The sequence below is a fragment of the Pteropus vampyrus genome, unplaced genomic scaffold (assembly GCF_000151845.1).
Source record: "Pteropus vampyrus isolate Shadow unplaced genomic scaffold, Pvam_2.0 Scaffold311, whole genome shotgun sequence".
In the NCBI taxonomy this organism is placed as follows: domain Eukaryota; kingdom Metazoa; phylum Chordata; class Mammalia; order Chiroptera; family Pteropodidae; genus Pteropus; species Pteropus vampyrus.
Window position 1 is genome coordinate 1,913,530 of NW_011889092.1, and position 24,242 is coordinate 1,937,771.

The 24,242-nt window shown below is 47.2% G+C and overlaps 2 protein-coding genes across 2 annotated transcripts; one reads left to right on the forward strand and one right to left on the reverse strand.

Moving 5' to 3' along the window:
• Window positions 1-280: 280 nt before the first annotated feature.
• Window positions 281-24,172, reverse strand: LOC105303661 (catechol O-methyltransferase). Its single transcript, XM_011377417.2, is given in 8 exon segments — window positions 281-637; window positions 1,108-1,252; window positions 1,254-1,304; window positions 11,912-12,060; window positions 12,990-13,195; window positions 17,381-17,518; window positions 18,150-18,232; window positions 21,976-24,172. Coding segments are annotated over 6 exon segments (954 nt in total). The 5' UTR covers window positions 17,463-17,518; window positions 18,150-18,232; window positions 21,976-24,172; the 3' UTR covers window positions 281-316.
• On the forward strand, window positions 5,072-10,672 carry LAMTOR1 (late endosomal/lysosomal adaptor, MAPK and MTOR activator 1). The gene is made up of 5 exons (XM_011377416.2): window positions 5,072-5,243; window positions 8,748-8,893; window positions 9,147-9,224; window positions 9,574-9,700; window positions 10,057-10,672. The coding sequence occupies exons 1-5, from the start codon at window positions 5,202-5,204 to the stop codon at window positions 10,147-10,149; spliced, it is 486 nt and encodes a 161-aa protein (XP_011375718.1). The 5' UTR covers window positions 5,072-5,201; the 3' UTR covers window positions 10,150-10,672.
• Window positions 24,173-24,242: the final 70 nt, after the last annotated feature.

The window sequence follows — 24,242 nt, forward strand, 5'->3', positions numbered from 1 at the left end:
CTCAGAGCAGGGCAGGGACTCCTCTGGAGTTACCCAGCAAATCAGAGAGCTGGGGGTGAGAGCTCAGACCTCTCACCTGTCAGTCTATGGCTCGCTCTCGGGTTGGGGGGAGAAGCACGGGGAGACCAGTGGGAACCAAGCAGCCTGACAGAACTTGACGCCTCAGGTGAGTGGGGCAGAGGTGGAAGGAGAGCCTTCCCAGCTCTGAGCCCAGCATGTGTCAGGCCATAAGCAGGGAGAAGGGATGTTCTGAGGTCCTTGCTTGGGTGGGAGTGGGGTGGGGTGGGGCAGCTGTAAACACCCCTGGGTCTGGACCTCATCCAGGCCCTGCGTAGGTGAGCTGGGCTATACTATCCTTGATGGCAGGGAAGTCAGGGAGGCCAGTATGGTGGAGGCGGCAGCGGTAGCGGCCACAGCTCTTGGCATACTGCAGGAAGCGGGGTGCACCAGGGAAGAGCACACGGTCAGCCAACACAGTGGCACCAGCTGGCAGCAGGGCATGGGCTTCCAGCAGCTGCAGGTCCCGCAGGTAACATCGGGGCCGGTGTGCCAGAAGCACCAAGTCTACTCGGCTCAGCTGGTACTTGGTTCGCAGACGTGGGATCACCTCCTCTGAGCTACCCACGATGAGTTCCACCTGTGGGGATGGGAAGAGCTGGAGGTACAGGTGGGAGGACTTGTTCTCCCACACCACACCCCACCAGGATCCGGCTTACTTTATGCCAGGCCCTGGTCTAGGTCTCCACTAGTGTTCTCACATTTCCTCTGGCCTCAGAACCCAAGAAGTTAGGATCAGTATTGTGATTTCTATTCTGCCATGGAGCTGAAATTCAGAGAATTTACCCAAGGTCACAAAGCTAATAAGAGGCAGACTAAAGTTTGGACCAAGATTTGCTGAGCTCCAGAGACTTTCCTAACTGCTTCTTTGTCATTCAGCAGCAAATATATGCAAATAACTTGTAACAGGAGGACAGGAGCTCACGCACCCTCCAGGATCACAGTTCCCTAAGTGGAGCTGCTTCCTTTTCCTAGGTGAGATTCCCCCATGGAGGAGGCATGGCCAGGGCAAGGCCAGGGGGTAGCAGGGTTAGGGAGGTAGGGACTGACCGTGCGCTCATCGAAGCCAGCCAGGCGAATGAGTTTTTCAGCCACCTCTGCAGTGCATGGGTCCCGCTCTACGGTGACAAGGCGACCCCCAGGGGGCAGGGCACGGGCAATAAGCAGTGTGGAGTACCCGCAGTAGGTGCCCAGCTCCAGCACACAAGTAGGGGCCTTTTCTTCCACCAGCCGTATCAGGATCTGACCTAGGGAGGGAGATGGCTTTTGCAGCAGACAGGAGATGGATGCAGGCTCTTGATAGAAAGATATCTCTAATGCCCACCTGCCTTACAGCAGCCCCCAACCAGGTGGAGTCTTATCTCTGTGGACTATAGCCCCAGCTGCCCCACTGGTCCCCCTGGCCCTCCACGCTTGCCTCCTTCAGTCTAGTCTTCACACCAGCCACTAGGAATCGTTCTGACAAACAATCTGATGTTGTCATTCCCTGGTTCCTATGATTCTAAAGGCCTTTGGGATTGAATTTGGGATCATCAGATTGACATTCAGGACTTTCTTAGACCTGATCCTATCCTACCTTTCCATTTCCAGCTCTCAGTTCTTCCCATCTGTAGCCTGTACCACAGCCATCCCAAACTGTTCCCAGGGTCAACCATTCTGACTCATTCCTTCCTGCCACATTTGTGTATGTGGCTGGTTTTGCCCTTCCCCACCCCTATCCTCATCTCTTTGGCCAACTCAAAAGCAATCCTTCTAGGTGCAGTTTAAATGTTTTCTTAAAGAGGGCCCAGGTGAAAACAACCAGCTGGCTTCTGAGAGACCATCTTCCAGGCTGAGAAAACTTTGCTGGAACTTACCATTTCTTAACTCTTATTTTTTTATTGGATATCTTTCTAACCTTGGAATTGGATGAATTTTTAAATAAGATTCTAAAAGTGCTTGTGCTGGGAGCTTGGAAGCTGGGACTCACAAATCTAGGCAGACGGCTCTGAATGAGATATGGGAGCCTCTGAGGTGAGGGAAAGACTCAGACACAAATCATTACAAAGTTTTGGGTCTTGTGCTGAGATGGTTATTCCTCTGTGTATTATGCCCCATTTGAGACCAGCATCTGTGGCCGATTCATCCTTGTGCCTCTATCTCCTTCCTCCCCAGCACCCAGCCCATGCCTGGTACAAAAAAGGTAGAAATAAATGTTTGCTGGATGAATGAATAACTTTGTCCAGCCCTCTCATTTCCAGATGAGAAAAAGGAGACCCATCAAGTATCAAGAACCTGCCCAATTCACCCAGTAAGGCAGCGACAGATACCAGCTCTTCCTTCACTATCTTGGGGGTGCTTCCCGGAGCAGAAGGCTAGGGAACACTGACCTTTGACAGGCCCCATGTGGCTCAGGTACTCGCAGTGGCTGCTCCAGTGGTCCAGGGTGGTGAGGATGTGACCGGGGTCCCCAGGCAGGGCATGGGTGAGGACATAGCTGAAGGCCCGCTCCTCAATCCGCAGCCCTGACAGGCAATCTCGGAGGCTCCGCAGCAAGACTGTGCGCACCAGCAGTCGAAAATGGTGCCGGTACCGCACCAGCAATGTCACCACCAGTGGCAGGAAGGCCAGCGCGATGGCAGGAGACATGGTCTCTACCTGGGCCCTGGGGTGGAAGGAGGCAGGGAGGGAATCCCACATCTGCCATTTGCCTGTCATTACAAACCATGCTCAGAAAGTCTGTCTTTTGCCCAGAATCACGCAGCAGAACTAGGATTCAAATTCAAGGTTGTCTGATTCCAATCCCACGTACTTTCAAGGACTCCATGCTAAATTCATAACCCAACCCCAAACCACCTCTCCCACTTCTGGCTCCTGGTCCCATCTTCACCTTGTTCCCTGCATGCGTTTCCCCTTATCTCTGTTGTCACCCTTCTTCAGGACCCCTTTCACCAATTCTCCTCTGAGATATCCTCTTCCTGCCCTACTATCTGCTTGGTTGGTCTCCTCTGACTCATTACTATGCAGCAAAAGGGCATAGCTCTGCAGTCAGAAACCCCCTCACTGTCACTGCTCTACCTCAGTAAAAGGCAATCAAAACACTCCATAAAGTGTTAGGATGAGATGTCCTTCCCGCCTCAGGACCTGCCCTCTGCTCTTCTCTGGGGGTTAGAAGAGTCCTTGATTCTATATTTCTTTTCCAATCCTATCTCTACTCTTCTGCATTCCCCTCCTCTCCTCTCTCAGAATTTCCTTCACATGTGCATATACACACCACACACACACACTACACACATTTTATCCTCGCTCACCCTCTTCCCCCCCAGCCTGCTATAAGGGATAGTGCCCTGTCTTTTCTCATGCTGTGGACCCTTTTGAGGCCACTGGTGGTGGGGACTAAAAATGAAAGTAGTATATGAATGGGTATGAATAGGTGAGTGATGATGAGTTTGAGCTGATGTGCTTGGGAACCCACACTCAAGGGCCCTGCTTACCTGGGCTAGAGCCTCCTGCTTGGGGAAGAATGTAGCATTGGAAAGGAGGGGGAGTCCTTGTGGGGTTGGGGAGAATCCTGAGGCAGGCTGGATCTGCTCTCAATTATTGATGCTGAGGCTGCTGCTGTCACCTGAGACCTGCAGTTCAAGTTACTAGCCCCAGGAACAAGCTGGAGCTGCCTACCCTTCAGGAGCCCTCACAAAACTTACAGAACAGCAGTGTCTTGATTTGAGGAGTAATAGAGCTACTGGGTTTTGTGTCCGCTCTTCCAACGCCTTGGATCAGGACATGGGGCATGGTGTGAGCCAAAGTGATAGGGAGATTGTAATTTACTCCAAATTAATTCCAAATTCAGATTTTCTCTAACCAAGTGTCAGGGCTTGGGTCACAAATGAATCAGATCCTGTCCCTGTCCTCCAGGAACTCCATGGTTAGCAGAAAAAACTAATGCAGGAACACAGATCATAATACAATATGATCATTAAAAGGCTGCTCTGTGAATATAGACTCTTGGCTGTTTTGTGAACTGCTACATATTCAGAACAGTATATGACACATTGCAGATACTCAGTAAATATGAGTCAATAAGTGAATCAATGCTGGATAGGGATCAATCACAGAAAGGTGGAGATGCCTAGAGAATGGAGTTAGAGAAGGGAATCTGTTACTGAGTTTTGGAGACAGCAGGTAGCCCCAGTGGGGAGACAGTGTGCCAGGCCACATGTGCAAAGTCCAGGAGGTCAATCAGGAAACCACGAGTTTTTCCCTATGGCTGGTGAGGCATTCCTCCAACCCCTCCAACAGCCCCCCCACCCTCGGGCCTAGAGTGGGAGGTAGGTGTTAGGATCTGCAACATTTTGAATGATGAATGATAGACTTGGACCTGCATTCAGGGTCCAAGAGAAGACACAGAATAGTTCTAAGAACCATCCCGTGTCTTCTGGATTGGTGAGCTTTTTATAAGATTACTGTGGCTGCCACATAAAGGCAGGATTAAAGAGAAATGCCTGAGGGCAAGGACATCAGTGATGTGGCCTGTATCTCTTCTACCAGGATTGCACTCTACTCCCCTTTGGCTTGGGAATGTAGGAGGTCACTTCCAGTAAGTTTCAGATCCCAGTCCAGGCTGAGAAAAAAGAACTCCGTTGGGCATCCACACCCTCTATGTATACCTCGACTTGGTGCTGGGCACCTGGGGCCTATGTGTCACATGCACCCCATTCGCCCCTTGCACAGCATTTAGGAGAGCATATCATAACGGCATTTAGTATTAGTTCGCTCTCTGGCCCACAAAGGTAGCCTTGTGGCCACGCGACCACACGGGGCTGTAGCAGCAAATCCTCGATGACCAGAAGTGGAGAACTAGAGTTCTGTGACTGAGAAGAGGCTGAAGTCATGTGATCCACCCCTCCCTTTCTTCGCATCACGTGTCTCATGTCTTGTCACGTAGGGTGCGCCTTCCCTTTCGTTGGAGATGATCACGTGCTGGGGGCGGGCCCGGAAGCCGGGGTTTCGGCGGCATCGGCGGCAGCGAAGCGGCTCCGGGAAGGGATAGTCGTGGGGGCGGGTGGTTGCCTGCTGATTGCAGCCACGGGTCATGTGACCGGAAGGGCTCCTGACGGACGCCGTCCCTCCTCGGCGCCGTCTGAGCGCCCGGCCCGACCCCGGCCATGGGGTGCTGCTACAGCAGCGAGAACGAGGACTCGGACCAGGTGCGGCCGCGGCGGGCGGGGCTCGGGGATGAGGGCTGAGACCCTGGGGCATGGGTCCCAGAAAAAAGCCTGCAGAAGAGGGGGAACCGGACGGCCGGGCTCACTGTGTACGGAGGCCCGGAGGGGACAGATTAAAGAGACGCCGGGCCGGGCTTCTACTGTTAAAGCCTCAGTTCTCTCTGCACAGTCCCCGCGTTGGGGTATGCAGGCAGCCACCGATCTCACTAGGTCTCATACTTTCCACCTCCCTCTACCTTCATATTTACAGCTTCAAGAATCCTCAGCACTCCCTTCCCAGCTCCCTGTGCTTTATTAGCAGGCTTCGTGAATCCATTGTAGAGGTGGGTAAGTTGAGGCTCTGAGTGAGTTTGTCCCGAGATGAATCAGGAATCTGTATCCTGTCAGTCCCTAGGGTTGGGGAAGTTGGATCTCTGCTGCTCTGTGGTCAGAGAAGGCCTCTGGAAATTGGTGGCAATTGAGTTGGTCAGTGAAAGAAAGATTTAATAGAATGAGGACATTGGGATGTGTGAGAAGTTGTTTGGGAAGCAACAAATCGGGTTTAGCTTGGGTTGGTTGGGGGGGAAAGAGATATGGGATGGGGAGCTCAGTTTGGCCTGTCTCAGTGCAGTCTCTGCCTGGGCCCTAAGGGTTCCTCTAGCTAGAGGGAGCCTGGCCCTGGAAATTTGCATGTAGATCTGATCCCTTTGCAAGAATTAGACCGAGGAAACCTGTACAGTTTTAAATTCTCCCTCTTCCTCTTGGTGCATTCTCATTTCTTGCCACACTTTAATCCTGGCTCTGTTCACCTGACCTCCCTTGAGGAGGGGGAGACCTTTTCAAGGATGAAGTTTTAAGCTGTTGTCCCCTCACCTTTTTGATTGCCTCTGTGCCTGGGTTCCACGTTTCAACACTTACTAGACACAGAGACAGTAAAAAGATTTTAGCAAGTAGCTCACAGTCTGGTAGGGCAGATGATCACAGAAATGGGTTATATCACTGGTACTTGGGAGAAAGTCTTTCCCCAGTGACTAACATGAACCTGTTTTGGGTTAAGGACTCAGGCTTGGGAAAATGCCATTTGTATGGGAGGCATGGGTGGCTCCTGGGCCTCATCAATTCTCCAAACACCCAGTGAACACATACTCATATTTCTTCTGCTTTATGTTAGGCATACCTCATAGCTGATACCTTTCACTTCATTCCAGCCTGTTAGAGAAGAAAACAGTATCCCTGCCTCTGCAAAAGCTGTGGCCCGGTGGGAAGTTGTCCTTTAAAGCATAATATGGACTCTTTCAGGGAATGAGTCAAAGAGGGTTAATGCCTGTCTGAGAAAGGATACCAGCCTCTAGCTGGAATTGCTGTTTGCTTCTCTCCTCAGTCTCCACCTTCTCCCTGATGGACTTTCTCTTTCTAACCCCCAGAGATAGTACTTGATCATTGCTGGGTGATTTGAGGCCTCATGTGGCAAAGGTTTACTTACCTGGTCTACAGCCTTTATTTGTTTCCTGTCCCAGAGCCCATTTTTGAACTCTTGGGTAGGCTCCTCTTCTCATCTCTGCGCCTTTGTTGTAATAATAAAAAGAAATGTACAACACATTACAGTTTTCAAAGAACTTTTATAGTTATCTCATTTCACTCTTGCCATACAGCTGTCATAAAAGTACTGGTTATATCTATTTAAAGGTGAGGAAAAAGTCCAGAGAGGCAAAGTGACTTAGCAAAGGTTACAGAGCTGAGAAGTGCTGTAGCCAAAGTGTTTTGATACCAAACCATGAGCTCTATCCATTGGGCCAACCTGTCTCTTCCAGCTGTGCCCATGGACTAGAGGGCTAGTCATGGGCTGGCCACATATGTCTGTACTAGGGTAGACAGCGAAACTCTGAAAAACCTTCCCGTGTTCCACTCATTCTTTGAGGGTGAGGTGATGATATTTGTCCACTCTGATGGGAGTAGTATGGCCTCTTCTGGGAGTCTAGGGCTCAGGAACACAACCCTGTTCTTGAAGAACCGCTGATAGGAGAGAAACTGCTCTGCCTTGCCAGGAATATCTGTCTGAATTGGGTCTGGGGAAAGTATATCTTAATCTTTGGCAAGCATTTTGTCTTTCGAGCTCTTAATACTTCACCTTTTTTTTTTTTTTTGAGGGGGTTGGTGTATCTAAAAGTTGGGAGTTGATGGGACAGAAGCCCACAGCTTCTGTTTCATGCTGCGGGAACTGAGGACACTTGAGCAATCTAGGATTTAGAAGGAAGAGTCATGTGATAAGGCTGGGCAGGAGGAAGTGGCCCTCTGCAAGGAGAGTTGGGGAGCTGGGAGCCTGCAGTGAGAAAGTCTGTGGTAAGAACCGAGATGAGCCTGGAGTGGAGCACTGAGGAAGCTGGTGGTCCGGCACTGAGGGTTTGTGTGTCCATATTAGCCAGGCCGGGCCCCTTGTCCTTGGCTTTGTCCTGGCCACCCTCGCTCTTTATGGCTTGTTTAGATACCCAGCAGGTCTCCTTATCCAATTTTCAGCTGACACAAAGCCAGCAGGGATTTGCAGCTGATGGGCTCGAGACAGGTTTATATCCAGAAAGACAGCAGTAGATTATAATAAGGGACTAACCCAGGACAAGGAGAAGGCACACAGAATTATATAGGACCAGGGAGATCTCGTTTGGCCCCAGGTCAGTTCTGGGGGTTATGATTATCAGTGTAGGCCAGTAGTAACAGGGATGCTGAACATTAATAAAGCCACATTAATAGAGATGTGGTGACTTGGCAAGGGAGGGAACAGTTCCACTGTTCATTTCAGGTCAGGATACACCAGGTGCACCAGGTTTGGTTCTGGGAGTCCCATACAGAGAAAGCATCAAAGGAGAGGAGGGTAAACATCCGAGAGGAGAAGGGACCTGCCTTCAAGAAAGGAGCACACTTGGACGGTGTGACCCAGAGGCTGAGGCTGGGACTCTGCCCTGAAATAATATGAAGAATGGCTATTGAGAGGTTGGCATTGCTTTCCCTTGGAGCCAATAGCCTTGTCTGGCTTCACAGGGCCTCTCTATCCTGGGAATAGACAGCCTTGCTGGAAGGCCTGGTCTGGGGATCAGGAGGGCCATTCTTGAGTTCCTGACTTGCATCAATTTCCCCTCTTGATCCCACTGTTTTGGTATTTTCCACCTCTTCTGGCTTCCAGCCTCCAATATCCTGTCTTCTTCATAAGGTGCTGGACTATTTTCTGAGGCTCCCTGCTGTTACTGAATACCTACTTTGTGCCTCTGTCCATCTTTTCAGGACCTCTACAACTTCTTGGTTCCACATTTATTGATCCTGGACCACCGAGCTGAGCTCCCAAGGGAGGCAGGACCTGAGTCTTATCTTACATTCCATACAGTCGGGCACTTGGGATATTCTTAATAAAAACATTTTTGGTTCTTAAAGTTTAGAGTTGGACTGAGAGGAGAGCTCAGGAAAGGCACGTTGGGCTAAGGGCCCCAGGGCTCACTTCTTCCTAATGGCCTCTCTTAGGACCGAGAGGAACGGAAGCTGCTGCTGGACCCTAGCAGCCCCCCTACCAAAGCCCTCAATGGAGCTGAGCCCAACTACCACAGCCTGCCTTCTGCTCGCACAGATGAGCAGGCCCTGCTCTCCTCCATTCTTGCCAAAACAGCCAGGTGAGCATCACAGGACCAGGCCTGGGACAGAGCTCCTCCATCCATGTTAAAGGCTGGGATAGAGGGAGCCAGCCCAGGACATGGGGGATGGGACAAGGTAAGTGGGGAGTGGTGCCTCTGGGCCCAGCCCTGCTCCAGTGGGCAGGTGGGGACACTGTTGTCACAATAGCCCTGGAGTTGGTACCTGGCAATGAGTCCTATTAGTCCCTCTTGGAAGTACCTGTCATGTCCTATCTGCTTTTTCTTTCCAAAGCAACATCATCGATGTGTCTGCTGCAGACTCCCAGGGTATGGAGCAGCATGAGTACATGGACCGGGCAAGGCAGTACAGGTGAGCACCTGGCCAACTTGGGTCCCTCAGGCTACTTGAGCTTTTCCTCTCCCTTCTCCTCCATCCCTAATCTAGCTTTTTTGGATTATGCATCCATACTCATTTGTATGCAGCCCAGGAGACTGACCACAAATTTCTTGGGTGCCTCAGTAGATGTTCATGTCAACCTGTTTGTCCTATGATACTCATGGGTGTGGGACGCCAAGAGAGGTGGCCCTTGAGTGAATTTGTGGGGAGCTGAGGCCCCATCACCCTGCTGCTCTGGTCTGAGAGAAGCTTGCCTAGACTGGGCTGGGCAGAGCAGGGTAGACTGTGGCCTGACTCTCCACCCCACCCCTCCCTCTGCTAGCACTCGCCTGGCTGTGCTGAGCAGCAGCCTGACCCATTGGAAGAAGCTGCCGCCACTGCCGTCTCTTACCAGCCAGCCCCACCAAGTGCTGGCCAGTGAGCCCATCCCCTTCTCCGACTTGCAGCAGGTGAGCCGCCCCTCATCCCGCCACTGCCCACCCACACATACTACCCAGGCTGTGGCAGAGGGTGAACACTCTCTGCCTCAAAGGAGGTGGAGAAGTGGAGTTAGCCTGGTAGCTTGTGGGCCCCCTCACTTCCACCTCACTCTCTTCAATTTCCTCCCCATTCCCTCCCTTCACCCTTTACTCTTTTTCTCCCCTTTGTTCTTTTCCTTCTGGCTTTCTCATCCCTGCTTTTCTCTTTGGCTTACTGTCTCCATTTTCCCTCCTCTCTGGCCATACAATCCTCCTCCTTTGGTTTCTGGATCTCCCTTCTCACCTGTCTCTCTATGTCCCTCTCTTCCCTGGTCCCTCTGTCTTAGGTCTCCAGGATAGCTGCTTATGCCTACAGTGCACTTTCTCAGATCCGCGTGGATGCAAAAGAGGAGCTGGTTGTACAGTTTGGGATTCCATGAAGACAGAGGTCCTTGAACAGCTCTTCTTCTCTTCTCTTCACCCCGTCTCCACCTTGCCTCCCCTGGCCCCCAAGCCTCAGTGCGACTTACACAGTACCCTAACCTGCTACTAATCACAGAGAAGTATGTGGAGGAGGAGGAGAAGAGCGAGGCTAGAAGCCTGAGCAAGTGAGGATAGAGCAAGGGAGGGTTAGAACCATTTGGGACTGGCCTTCAAAGCCCTGGCCAGGGGTGGGGTGGGGGTCAAAAGGATAGGGCCTGGGAGGTACCACTGTGAGGGTGATCACTAGGGGGCCTGTGGAGGCCTTCTTCCCACTCTTTCTCTTGGCCTCACTCCTGTGCCCCTCTCCCTGACTTGGTGCTCATATGCACCTCACTAGGGTTTGTGACCAGCGTCTGGACGAGCTTGAATTTGGATGAATTGAGTTTGTATTTCTAATACCCTGGGTTTTTACATGGTTGGGGATTTTTTTGGTTTTGTTTTGGTTTGTCTCCCTTGATAAAGGAAATGTATTCATCTGTGTGCTGGTTCTAGCCCCTCTGTCCTGCCTGCCACCCTACTGCTTGCTTCTGGCTAGTCAAGTCTGTGAGCAGTGAGATGATGAGGGGGAGAAGGGTGTCTTCTAGGGGCACTAAGAGGAGTCCAGGAGATAAAGGTTCAGGGTTCTCAGGTCTTAGCTGAGTCTCAACCTGGGCTAACCTCAAATTGGATAAGACTGCTTGTCCCTTCTCCAGTGATGGGAACACTGTTAAAGTTGAACAGACTTGAATCTAAGGCAGATGTCATTGAGTATCCTGCCTCAGGCTTTGTGGAATTACCAAGAAGTCTGGGAGGAGTTGGTGGTGGTGGTGCAGGCAGACCAAGAGTACCTGATATGGAGTGAGCCAGCCAATGTTTTAAAGCAAAAGATTCTTTTTATCAAATTAAATCTCAAGCAGAATCCCAACATATAAAACATGAGTGGAACTGCTCTGATCTGATTGAAGTGAGGGGTTCAGAGCTCATGGCCTGTCTTCTTGGCCTCCTAGCACAGAGGCCTCTGAAGCATCTCCACAGAACCTCAGTGCTCTGTGAAGTAACTCTAATCACAGGATATCTGAACTGAAGAGTAAAACAAGGGCCCAGAGTTTAGATAAATTTCCCAAGGCCATGCAGTGAACCCAGGTCCCAGGGCAACAGGCCTTTCCCTCCACTGCCTACCTTTCAGTGAAGTAAGACCAGAGCTACTGGCTATTGCCCGAGTTGGGGGGTATTTTTCCGTGATACAAGTGACTTCTAATCTGTTGAACAGCTCAAATCCTTTATTGTCAAACCAAACTGGCCATCCTCAGACCTTCAGCATGGCTGGGGGCCTGGGAATCTCAGACTGCATCCTGCTTGATCCGGACTTTCTTGGGCTTGATGTTCATGCGTTTCCACACTTCAGCTGTGGTGCGGTCTGCTTTGGTGATCCCACTGAAGTCGAACGTGGTGATACGGGGCAGGGTGCACAGCACATATTGCCTGTGGGGAAGACTCGGGCTGGGGGCCAGCCCCCGCCCCCACCAGCCCCCGCTTCTTGCACCACCAGCTGCTGCTATCTCCCCTGACTGCAGGAATGGAGGGACTTGAGTATAGTTTGGGGGAGACTGAGTTTATCCTGACTATGCCTAAATGTGTCTACTCCCTTCTCAGGCCAAGCATGGTAGGATGGTGCTGGGTTTCTTGTCTCCCTTCCTCCTTTCCCTCAGGGAAAGCCCAGCTCCAGGGCAGGGCACTTACCTATACCCCTTCTCTTCCTCTATGGGGTTACCGTGGAGTGTCAGGCTCCGGAGCCGAGGGAGGACAGCCAGCTTATTTACCTCTCCCAGGCGCTGGATGCTGTTGCCATGGAGGTAGAGGACACTTAGATTGAATAAAGTTGCCAGGACCTGTTGGAGAAAGAAAGCGAAAGCCAGGCTGGACAGGGCTCTGGATTTAAGCTCAGGACGAACTTCAGGGCAGAGAAGAGTTTGGCAAACAATTTGCCTTCACTTTCCCGAGCCCCATTCCCCAGCCATAGTGATGACTCCGACCTACTTTAATTATCTTTGAAGGGGCACAGAGACATCCCACTGACATAGAGCTATGATCTGAGGAGCAGGAGATATGGGCCTGGGTCCTAGCACTGCCACTGGTTTGCTAGGTGACTGGGCTTTCCTGCCTCTCTCTGAGCCTTACTTCCCCCTGTACTGAAGACCTTTTCCAGCTTTGATGATCTAAGATTCTATCATGGCAAGGGGCAGGGATACAGAGCATCATGCTAGTCATAAGAACTTTCAAAATAGTGAAATTGAGATTACTACACCTGGGGAACAGTTGTCAAGTTGTGCTCTAGCTCCCTTTTCTAACAGGGATCCTATACAAGAAAGGACCAGTTTTATTTCTTAAAACTTGAGTCTGAGTGCATGGAAAGTAAGTGCTATACTTTTACTACACACCTCTTCCAAAAAGAACTTAGTAAAGCACAGTGGGTGCCCAATAACGAGAGCTATGATTTGACTTCAGTCTCCTATGTACTGATTGGCATTCATGCATTCTCATTAAATCCACACAAAACCTTTATGATGTTGGTATATTATCTCCATGTTTTAGACAGGGAGGCTGAAGTTTTGGAGAGGATAGGTGGGTTGCCCAAAGTCACACAGGTAAGGGGCAAATCTAGTATTTGAACCTACGTCTGAGCCGACAGCTGTATACTTTGGATATGGTACCATGCTGCCTCATAACTTCTTCAATGAGATGTGGGAGGTAGAAAGGCTGGGGTGTGGACAAGGTATCTTCAGGCCCACACTGATGACTCCTAGGGCTGGGAACTCACAGGGTCAATGGAAGTCAGGTCATTGAAAGACAGGTCGATCCAGGCCAGGTTCTCCGGGTGCTCCAGCAGTTTTGAAATCACCTGGTTGAAGTCTCTCAGCTCATTGAGGACATTGTTGTTTAGCCACAGGGACTGGGTCAGTGACTTCCCTGACTTTGAGTGCTTCAGTGGTCGTAGCCCTGTCCTTGGCTCCTCGCTGATCAGATCTGTGGGAACAAAGTGAGACCTGGGTGTATGATCTTTGCCATTTCAGCTCTGTGGAATGAGAAAGGACAGAGCTGGGAGGATAAGCAACCTAAGTTGTAGCTGGAAGTGCTTGCAGGGCCGTAGCCCCAAGCTTGAGTCTAGTGAGACTCTTATCCACTGTCAGCTTAAGACCCCCATCTCACAGGCCCCAGCAGTCAGTAAGTTTGGACTACAAGGCCAAAGACTTTCCATCCCAAACTCTTGGTTTGGGCCACATGTTACTATATCATTGGGTCCTCTGTGCACCATCCCTGATGGTGTTGGGCTTGAACCAAGATGACGATAGCACAAAATTCAGAATTATGCACTAGTAGAGCCTATAGAAGTCACTTGAATGTAACACACTCTGATGTTCTCTCTTCCATTAATATTGAACTAGTACTCTGTGCCAGATATTGGATATACAATGGTGAACAAAACGAGAGACAGTCTGTGCCAAGCTCTATAGGAGTAATAGGGCAGGGATGAAGCAGATGTTTGTGTTTTGGAGGAGCTCATATGGTCAAGCTGGAAACAAACTGGCCATTTAAGTTGTGGAAGCATAGAAGAGGGGCTCCTAACTCAGTCTGGAGGTCAGAGAAGTTTCCCAGGGAGAATGAAGCCTGAGCTGGATGGATCTCAGTAGATTAGAAGACATTAACCAGGCAAAGAAGGGTGAGAAAAGCATGAGCAAAGGCATGGAGGTGTGGAACAGCATGGGCACACATGTCTGTGCTGTACAAGGGGGCAAGGAGGAAAAAGGAGACAAAGAGCTTTGAATGTTAAGCTGAATATTTTGAACTTTATTATATGTTTTGGGAAGCCACTGGAAGGTTTTAGAGCAAGAGAGATAACTCACATCTTTCATTTCAGAAAGATCTCTCTGAAGCTTTAGTATGGAGTCTGGATTTTAGGGAGTGGGTGGGACTGGAAAACCAATTTGGCCCTTTATACCATCCAAGCAAGAGGGACAGCATGACTTGATGGTTGACTGCATGTAAGGGTAGAATATTCAAGGGTGCTGCCCAATTTCTTGTTTGGGTGACTAGGTAGATGCCAGATCTATGAACTGATGGAATTAAGAAAAGGAGCAACATGGTTGGGCAGGTGATAAGTTCAGACTTGGCCTTGATATGTCTGAGGTTCCTGTAGTAAGTACAAAGGGTGCAGAAGCCAAGTAGGCAGTTGGATATGAAGGTCTTAAGCTCAGGAGACAGAGACTTGAGAATCATTAGCATAGAGGGTGTATAAGTTTGATAAACATGAGATTCCTCAAGGACAGAGTAGAGAGGAGGGACAAAGAGGAAGGGAGTCCATTAAAGAGGTTACTGAATATCAGGGAAGGGAAGGGAAAACCAGGAGAGGATAGTTTCAAAGCTTCTCAGGGAATCCATAGTTTATAGCAGTCAGTTTAAGGAGATAAGGACTGAAAATAATTTTGGCAACTCAGAAGTCTCTGGTGACTTTGGTGAGGGCTGTTTCAGTGAAATATCAAGGGCCTGAGGACAGAAGCTAGATTGGAGTTAGTTCAAGGGTGAACAGAAAGTATGGGACTATAATCAGGTAGCAAAACAACACCCTCAGAAAGTCTAGGTGTGGAGGAGAATAGAGAACAGAATGATATTAGAACTCATCCATATGGATTACCCCCTAAACCCCTTTCTTTTTTTGACAAATGAGGTCCAGAGAGAGGATAGGCTGTGCCCAAACTCACAGTGGCAGAGCTAGAACCAGACACCAACTCTGGGTGAGGTGACTATATTTTTCCTGTTGTCCCTATGTCTTTGGTTACTTGTCTAAAGCTGCCTCTCGGGAAGGAAATATTTAGTATTTGCTGAGTCTGGCCAGCTTGTCTTCACCCTCCTCTCAGCTCTTACTGGACACATTTCCTCTCTTCCACCCATCACCCATCATTTAATTTCCTTTCCTCCTGAGCTGCAGGTCAGGCAGCATCCACCAGATGGCTCTCTGTCTTAGTCCTAGAGTGAGCAGAACCCATAGTTGGGGCGTGAGGTCGGGGGAAGGTGGCAGAATGGTACTGGAGCACCCCAGCTCATGAATAAACTAATCCTGCCTCCGAAATGAACATCTCCTGACTGAACATCTCCTGTGAACCCTGAAATATAACGACAAAGATGAATAAACGTTAAGGTAAAAATAAGCCCAGATATGGATTAGTATCCAGTCTGATGAGACAGCAGCTTGGGAAATGCCACCACGCCTGGGCTGACCCCAAGCTCAGAAGGAACTACTGGTGCGATGACATTGCCTACAACTTGAAGCTGTCTGAAACTTGTTACGGAGGGTAGGGTAGGGTGTCAAGCTGTTATACATTATTGCTTCCCTTAGACTCCACTATAGCACTGCATTGCCTGTAGAAGTGTCGAAGCTGCCTTGCTCAGAGTATGCCTAGGCAAGTCTGGAAACTGAACCACAGATATCAACACTCAGAGAACTGGAGGTTGTCTAGCTCTGAGAAGACCCAGGGAAAACGTGGTTTTGTCTAAATCTCTGAAGTGTCCCCAGAGGGCAGGAGTTAATATGATATGAAGAACTTCTTTGTCATTCCTTACTCCATAACGCAAGGGGTTGGTAGGTGTGTATGATAGGGGACTCCCTTTGCACTATGTTTGTGAGCAGAAGTTAGAGGACTGGGTTGGAGGTAGTACAGACTGGGTGCCTTCTAAAGTCACTGCCATTTCAGATTCCATGGTCCATCTATTGATTAATATGGCAGATAGTGTATCCAGTACACCTTGAACTCTACCCTGTCCCTTAACCCCAATTTAAAGTAAGTGTTCTGTAAGCTCTGGGGAGCCTCAGGGGACTGGCTTTTTGGGGCTTAGATGGGCCTCTCCCTTTCCCCTCCCAACACTTAGCAGCCTGGCGTGCGCGCGCGCACACGCGCACACACACACACACACACACGTGCTTAATAAATAGGTGCTCAATAAATATTGAACTGCTGAAAGGACAGGGCATCTGTACCGATTGTTTTTTGCTGTGGGGTTCTCCATGGTTGTAGTAGCTTGGCTCTACCCTTATTCTGAGAACTCCATAGAGGGTTAACTACATCTCCCTGCTCAGAGCTGGGAACTCCCAGGGTAGGTAGGGGCCATACTTCCCTTATGTCACCTTAAATATCTTGTATGTAGCCATTTTTGCAGCTAAAACCCTTGTGAAACATGGACTACATCAATCAGAAGTGATGTTGTACATAATATATAAAGGTCACGGTAGGTGGGTGTATGCTCGTGAAAGAACATGAGTTACTATTCTGACTGATGCCAACTTGTGTCGTACCCTAAACCCAAACCCAAGTAGTATCCAGTATCCTGGATAACTATATGCATGTTTCCTGAACTTAAAGGTGACCACCAATTGCCTAAGAGATAAGACCAAAACCAGATAATAGGTCTAGGATATGGTGATGCAATCTGTGCTATGTGAGGGCAGAAATACCTGTGAGTTTATGAGATCAGATAACAAAAGCCTGGGACAGCAGAACTTCCCTAGGAAGAAGCATATTCCCTTGAGAATATGATATTGCTGAGAGCCCACTGTGTTCCCTCTTGAGGTACTAGCTGCCCTGTTACAAAAACATCAGTGAAAATGGGAATTAGTGTGGACAGTGCTGGAACTTGCAATAAATGTGGGTGGATGATAGAATAAATCTGACTGCAATAGATATTTAAATGTCAATAAATAAACTGGAAACATGCCAGTTTGTTAATAACAAGACCCCACCAGTGATCAGAACAGGCTTGTGTCCTTAGAGGAGATAGAGTTCTGCATGTTGGCCAGGACTCTGCAGCAGGCTGTGTTTTTACTTTCATTAGTTTCTGCCTCTCTCCAGGTAAAAACAGGAGAATAAACTATTGGCTGACAGACTGGCTTCCCAGTTTTCTTTCATCTGACTTGCCTGCTGTAGCCTGTCTTCTTTTGAAGATGATCAGTTACCCTGAGAGCACCTTGATTTCTTTCAGATTTGCTAATTTTTAAAAAGGGCAAACCCTTCTACTCCCACCTCCCTACCTTCTACTCCTCCCAGAAAAGACAACAAAAAATCTGCAAGCATCCGAGAAGAATCTCTTCAAGTTTCTAAGACGGTTTTCTCCCTAGAGACCACACCAGGCCTGCTGCTATGCTGAACTCTGTAGGCTGACCTTGAATCACGTGGATGCTTCGGAAGGAGTAGTCAAGAGGGGGTTCTTGCACCGAAGTGTTCATGTAGTCCTGTTTGCTCATAGCTCAGGCCATCATTTGTCAGGTGTAAGCGTGGGCCCTGGGAGTCCGGGTTCAGCCTGGGAGGACAGAGAAGGACTGGTGTTCCGGGTACAAGGGACATAGGCCCTCAGGTTTCCCCACAGCCCTCCACTCCTCCTTTCTACTCTCTACTACTCCAGGCTTGCCTGGCTGCATTTCTATTTTAAGATACTAATCACGATTCCTTGCATTTATAGGGCACTTCCCACTTCTCAGAGCACCCACAGATCCCATAGAGCTCATTGATAGTTATAACACCCATTTCTATTTTCCAGATGAAGAAACTGAGACCCCAGGGTAAAAGCACTTGCCGGAAGTTAAGCCAGTGAGTCAGTTGTGGATTGCAATCATAGTCTGAATCCTACACTGAGGCCCCTTCTGCTACTCCACAGTAGTTACCATGGAAGCTGTCTTGGTACCTACCCTCTGGTGACATCAACTGGGCTATTCTGTTGCTTAACAAACCCCTGAGGGCATGCGCTGGATCTGGTGTCTGACAGCCTTTTGCAGTCTGACCTAGCTGGGAATTTCCTCCCTTATCTGCTCATCTTGTCTGTCAGCCCCATTACCTTTCCTTCTGAAGACCCTACTTTCAGCCACATCCTGAAGGTAATCATACATATATAAACATATACAGATAAAACCAGAATCTACCTCACTCTCACTCACCTGTCACTGATGCCTGAAACGCCACCATTAGGGATTCATTCCTTTGGGTTCAGGGATTGTTCCCTGTTAAAATGGAAATACCCCTGAGAGGGGTGAACACAATGTTATCAGTCATTTGCAATGTGGTGTGAATTGTCCTATCAGATCCTTTCCAATTTGTTGGCTCAAGTAAAACAACTTTTCCAAGAGACTAGGCAGAGCCATGAGAACACTACTCACCTGAGAAGAACAGCTGAAAACACACTCTACCGAGGGGTTATGTATGTAACTCAAAGAATAAAAGACAAATGGACTGACAAGAAGAAGTATATGTCCCAATCAACCTCCCCTTTCTCACTCAATCCACTGCCATTACCTCCTTTGCATTTTCTACTTCACTTGCTTTCCAAAGATATTTTAGGTAGTTTACAATAACACTCAAAACAGGATAATTATAGAACAGAAATGTCCAACAGAAATATAATGAATGTCACAAATGCAAGTCATGTAATTTTTTCACATATGTAATTTAAATTCTTCTAGTAGTAAAAAGAAAAGTCATAAGAAACAGCAAAGTTTAATAATATATTTTATTTAACCCAATATATCCAAAATATCATTCAACATATAATCAATATTAAAAATTGAAATATTTTACACTTATAGCACATCCCAATTTGGACGAGCTATACCTGTCAAGTGCTCAATAGCCAGATGTGACTAGAAGCTATTATACTATACAGTGCAGATGTAGAAAATACAGACATGGAAGAGAAAGATTAAATGCCAGATTAAAGGGAGAGAGAGAGAGTACCAGGGAATTAGGAAACTAGGCTTATATTTAACTCTGAAATTCCTGTCAACCAAAGCAAAAAGGGAAACCTTAGGATATGTCATTCTCATCATTTGATTCAAAGAAACAAATAGTTTGAATGCAGAGACAATGAAATTCATGAATGTTCTTAAAATGGAATTTCTTTTAAAAGCTATGCAGTTGATAGTTTGTATTTGTTTAAGCATAAATTAGTTCAGTTTTTTTTTTTTTTTTTTTTTGGTGATTTAACATGCAAGGATAGAGTTTAACAAGTTTAGAGGAATGAAAAGTGGCTCGCTCTCAAAAAGCAGTCTCAACAGTTTAAATTACATATGAAGTGTGGGCTTGAGTCACTTCACAGCGGAATTCTGTCAAGGCAGGACTGGTCTGGTGGGCATGGGTTGTTGATTAGGGAGATCTGAATCTTGTAGATATTAAATCTAAAAACAACAAAGAACACATTCTTTTGTAGAAATAGAGGAACCTTGCTTGTGTTCTCACCTAGACAGAAGCCAATTCCACTTGAGAATATAACAGGCCTGATGCCTTTCAGCAAGATTGGATACTTTCTCAAAGTAAGACCTTCGAGAGTTCTGCACTACTTGACATGAATTTTAGCTAAAAATTAAAGGGCAGATTTTTACCATTAATCTCCTTGACCATCAAAGAACCTCAGTGCAGTGCCTATAAAAACTTCTGATTTAGTACGGGCTCCAGATACATTTCTTTCTGTGTTAGTATTAAAAACAGGGCCCTCAGTATTTGGATAAATTTGCCAGTTGGAAAGGGTTATTAGTCTTCTCCATTTAAACAGTAGCCCAAGCTATGAGTATTATGTCTTATTTATCATCTATCACAGAACCTGGCTTTCAACAGGCACTTGGGAAATGTTTGTGAGAAGAATGAATGAGAAACTGCCAAATACAAAGATTTCTGTTTTGGGAATGTTGATGCTAAGCTGCTTGTTCCCACAACTGGCTTTGAGGTTCAGCTGTTTCAGTCCGCACCTCATTCACAGTTAGATATTCAATTCAATTCCGCAAACATTTGTTGAGTGCCTGCTGCCCTGTGCCTGACCAGAAGGGATGAAGCCAACATACAAGTAACAGAACCCTGTCATGAGCACAGAAAGGCCTACTGGGTTTCTACTGATTGTGGCAAACCAACTTGCATCCATTTCTAAGAAACAGTTGCCTACTTCGTGACTACTCTCACGTTTCAATAGTTAGCCTTTTTCAATGAAGACTTTCTTTTCAGATAAAATTGATCAATGTGTCTTGTGTTACATTGGTCCCTTGATCCCTGTTCATGGTCTCCTGTTTCCATCCCTTTTGCCCTATAACTTTTAGTTCCATCCACTCTGATGCTGGGCTTGGCCAAGTGACTTGTTTTGGCTAATGGGATGTTGGTAAACATGAAGCAAACTCGCTTAAAAGGGGGCTTGCCCTCTTGCCCTTTGCCAGTGCCAAGAGAACATGGCTAGCCTACTGGAGGGACATGAGAAATATGTGCAGGTGAGAGATACGTGAAAGAGAGCCAGTGATCCCAGCTAAGGCTATCTTAGACTAGCCTAATAGCCAGCCTACTCCATGTCGAGGTCAGGAGAGTCACCCAACCAACAGACTGAATGCAGACACATGAATGAGTCCAGCCAAAGCCAGAAGAAATATATGGCTGACTCAGAGACCTGTAAGCAATAAATGCTTATTGTTTTAAGCCACTGTACTTTAGGATGGTTTGTTATACAACAATAGCTACCTGATAGATGCCCCCAGTGTACTTAAAACAAAATTTTATAACAGCTTGTTTCTTAAGATGGAGACAAATCCCATCTTAAGAGCTGTTGTATGTCCTGCAGAAGGGGCTCAATAAATTGAAGCAGTTGTATTCTCTGTACTTATTTCTTTATGACCTACTTCCTGTTGTCTTTCTGTAAACTTGAGGTCAGGGATAAAAGTCAGACTTCGTTCTCTTTTCCTACCACTACTCTGCACTGAGCCTGGCAAAGAATATTCACTAAAGGTTTGCTAGAAAAATGGAAAAATGAAAGAAGAAACAAAGTAATAAATGAATGTTATCTTCAATGGTGTCACATAGTGAGCCTGACTGCTGGAGAGAATTGACAAAGCCTTTAAACTGCCTTGCTCATTCCAGTGGTTGTGTTTTTGGATTCAGTCTTTCCCAGCTGCAACTCTGCCTCATGACCAGGAGCTAGTCAGATCCCAGCACTTTCCTCATCTGTCCAGACTGACTGACTCGATGAATGACAGGGTTAGGGGCATACCTGCCTTGTTTTGGAATCTTTCTTTTCCAAATTGGAAGTATCTTTTACTGTTTTTCTTTTTTTACTTTAAAAAGTTAATGTGATAGCTGAATAAAGTCAAACAACATACAGAAGTATATCAAGCAGAAACTAAAAGCTGACTCTCTACCTCACTCTCCAAGAACAATCATAACAGTTTGGGAATATAATTTCCTCGAAGACATACATAATAAAATTATGTATACTTTAAAATAAACACATACTGTCTATTCCTTTAACTTTTTTCTTTTCAAATTGTACTCTTACCCTTTTTAATAGCTGTAGAGTATCTCATAGAATTTGTGTGTACCTTACTTTAACTTTATTTACTTAATTTATTTAACCAATCCTAAGTTGATGGAAATTTGTTTTGTTTTTGGAAATTACTAACAATTGGAATTTGATTTGTTGATAGCCTATTCCTGCCCTCTCAGGTAAGTAGCAACATGACGGCACAGGAAGCTTTGAGGAATAATCAGATGTGATCTGCTAGGAGGTTTAATGGCCTGGCCTAAGAAGGATTTCTGTTTGTGGGCTACAGGTGGGAGAGGAATCAAAGTATGTCACAAAAAGTCTGCCAAATTATCTAATGTGTTCTTGGAGGTTGTTTCCAGGTGCCAAAGGGAGGCTCAAGATTCAACCTAGCTCCTGCCCACTTCTCTACTCCCATCTGTTAGCCTCACCCTCCACTTCTGCAGTCAACTGCAATTATTCAAAGTAAGTTCCCTCACCTGCTTCTGGGCCTCTGCACATCCAGCTTTCTCTGCTTGAAATACAGTTTCTTCTTCCTTTTACTTTGCTAATTTTTACTTCATGACTCAGCTCAGGTTTCACCTTTACTGAGGAGCTGAACCTTATGCCAAATCTTGGATGTGGAATTTCTCTTCCGGGCTCCCAAACACCCTATACTTACTGCCATGGTAGCACTCATAACACTAGGATGATTTGCTTACTATCTGTATGTCCATAAACTCCACCAGGGCAAGAACCATGTTTTTCTCATATCCCTACAGTGGGAGCAAGTAGCAGGTACTTAACAAATACATAAAAATTGCAACAGTGAATAATACTATAAAGGAGAGGGACATGAGGTTACTACAACTTAGGGGTCTGACCTGATCTGAGCAGTCAGGGAAGACATTTATTAAAGCAGTGATAGAAGAGATTGAGGATAAGTACAAATTATAGCAGAAGGAAAAGATGAACATTCCAGGCACACATAACAGCATGTACAAAGGCTCTATGGTGAGAGATTACTTGGAAATTTTGAAGACTTTAAAGAAAGCCATATAACTTGAGGGGAGAAAGGGAGGGCTATGTATGGTTAGACTGGAGGCTGGGGAGGTGGGTAGAAGCCAGGCTGAGATGTTGCTTACTGCTAAGAGCAATAGGAACCCACAAGGTAAATTTTGAAATGAAGGATTACTCTGGTTGCAGTATGCAAAATGGCTGGGAGGGAAGGCAGGAAGGATGTGATGGTACTTAGGACTATAGAACTAAAGCTGGCAGGACTTTCTGATGGATGGGAAATTTAAGAGGTATTAAGGATAACTCTTCCGTTTTAGGCTTCTGTAATGGATAGAGGTAAGAACACTGAAAGAGATTCAGGCTTGGCATACATAGTATGAGTTCAGTTGCAGACAAGTAGTGTTTGAGTTGTCTTTGACATATTCTGAAGATGTTGAAGAGGCAACTGACTATATAGATCTGGAGCTTAGAGATTGGGGCTGGGCTAGAGATACACTTGTGCACATATGCATACAAGTGGTAAATGAAGCTGTGGATGTGGATGAGAATACCCAAGAAGAGATATAGAGTGAGGTGGGAAGTAGACCAAGGACCAAACCTGGGGGGACTTTAACATCGTAAGAAGACGAGTCAAGGCCAGCTAGAAGCCAGCCGGAAACCAGCTAATCATGGCAGCATTAGACGTGGGTAGCCAGGCTGTTCTGATCAATTTAGTTAAATTTGATTGATTCCCATTGTTTTCAGTCTCTTTAGTTTCCTTTCTCATTCAACTTTCAAGGAAGGATTTGAAACTCTTTCAGGCTGCAGTGTAAATAATCCAATGTGGGCCATACAGGTTCCTTTTCCCTGGGGCAGTTCCTGTTTCTCAGAACAAGACTTAGGCTAGAGAGGCTGTGAGAGACTTCGTTGGAAGTTGGCAAACTGGGGCCTAGTCCTAGCTGTCACTGACTTGGTCTGTGGCCTTGGACAAGCGACTGCCCTCTCTGGGTTTCAGTTTTACAATCTGTGAAATGGGGTTAAATATCTTTGACTCATAAAGCTCAAAAGAGACATGGGATGTGAAAGTGCTGCTTTACTAAATGTAACAGGTCTGTCATGAAGACTGCAAAAGGAGTGAAGCTCTAACTGTAAATCTTTGAGAAACAGACCATGGAAGAGATATAAGGAAAAAGCACTAATTTGGGGACAGGACCTCTAATAAGTGTGTGGAAAGTTCCTGCTGAGACTCTGAAAAGGTGACTCTACCCTGAGGTCTTCCTGCTTAGGAGGAAAGGTGCAGCGCAAGCCCCATAGTTTCTTACATTTCCAGTATTAGGGCCTGTGATTTATTCTGATGCTACTCCTATGTCTTGAAGAGGGTCTTAGTTCATCAGGAAAACCAACCCTACATCAGGGCGTTTCAGATAGCCCAGGTGTGTCAGGGACTTGAGGCATTTGTATTAGGGGGCCCCATGTTTGTGATGCGGGAGACTCTTAAGCACCCTACAATTTGTATGGGTATGTATCTCAGTGCCTTTCCCTCCTCTCAGGGCCTGTCTATCCCATATGGGTGTTGTGTCTTGTTCACTGTGAAAGGGGGTTAGGGTTTTGGGGAGAGAGGTCTCAGGTCCCCGAAAAAGGAAATGCCCCTCCCCTCTCCATAGAGCTCTTGTCTCCTAGATGAGTTTCCTATTTTCCCTCCCGACTCACCCGCAGTTGCTGCCCCTTCAGCCTCGGCGTCCCACTCACTACCACAGGGTTACCCAACGCA

Coding starts and splice junctions, on each gene's coding strand:
- LAMTOR1 (XM_011377416.2), top strand. CDS start 5,202: ATGGGGTGCTGCTACAGCAGCGAGAACGAGGACTCGGACCAG. Junction 5,244..8,747: donor AGAACGAGGACTCGGACCAG/GTGCGGCCGCGG, acceptor GGCCTCTCTTAG/GACCGAGAGGAACGGAAGCT. Junction 9,701..10,056: donor CCTTCTCCGACTTGCAGCAG/GTGAGCCGCCCC, acceptor CCTCTGTCTTAG/GTCTCCAGGATAGCTGCTTA.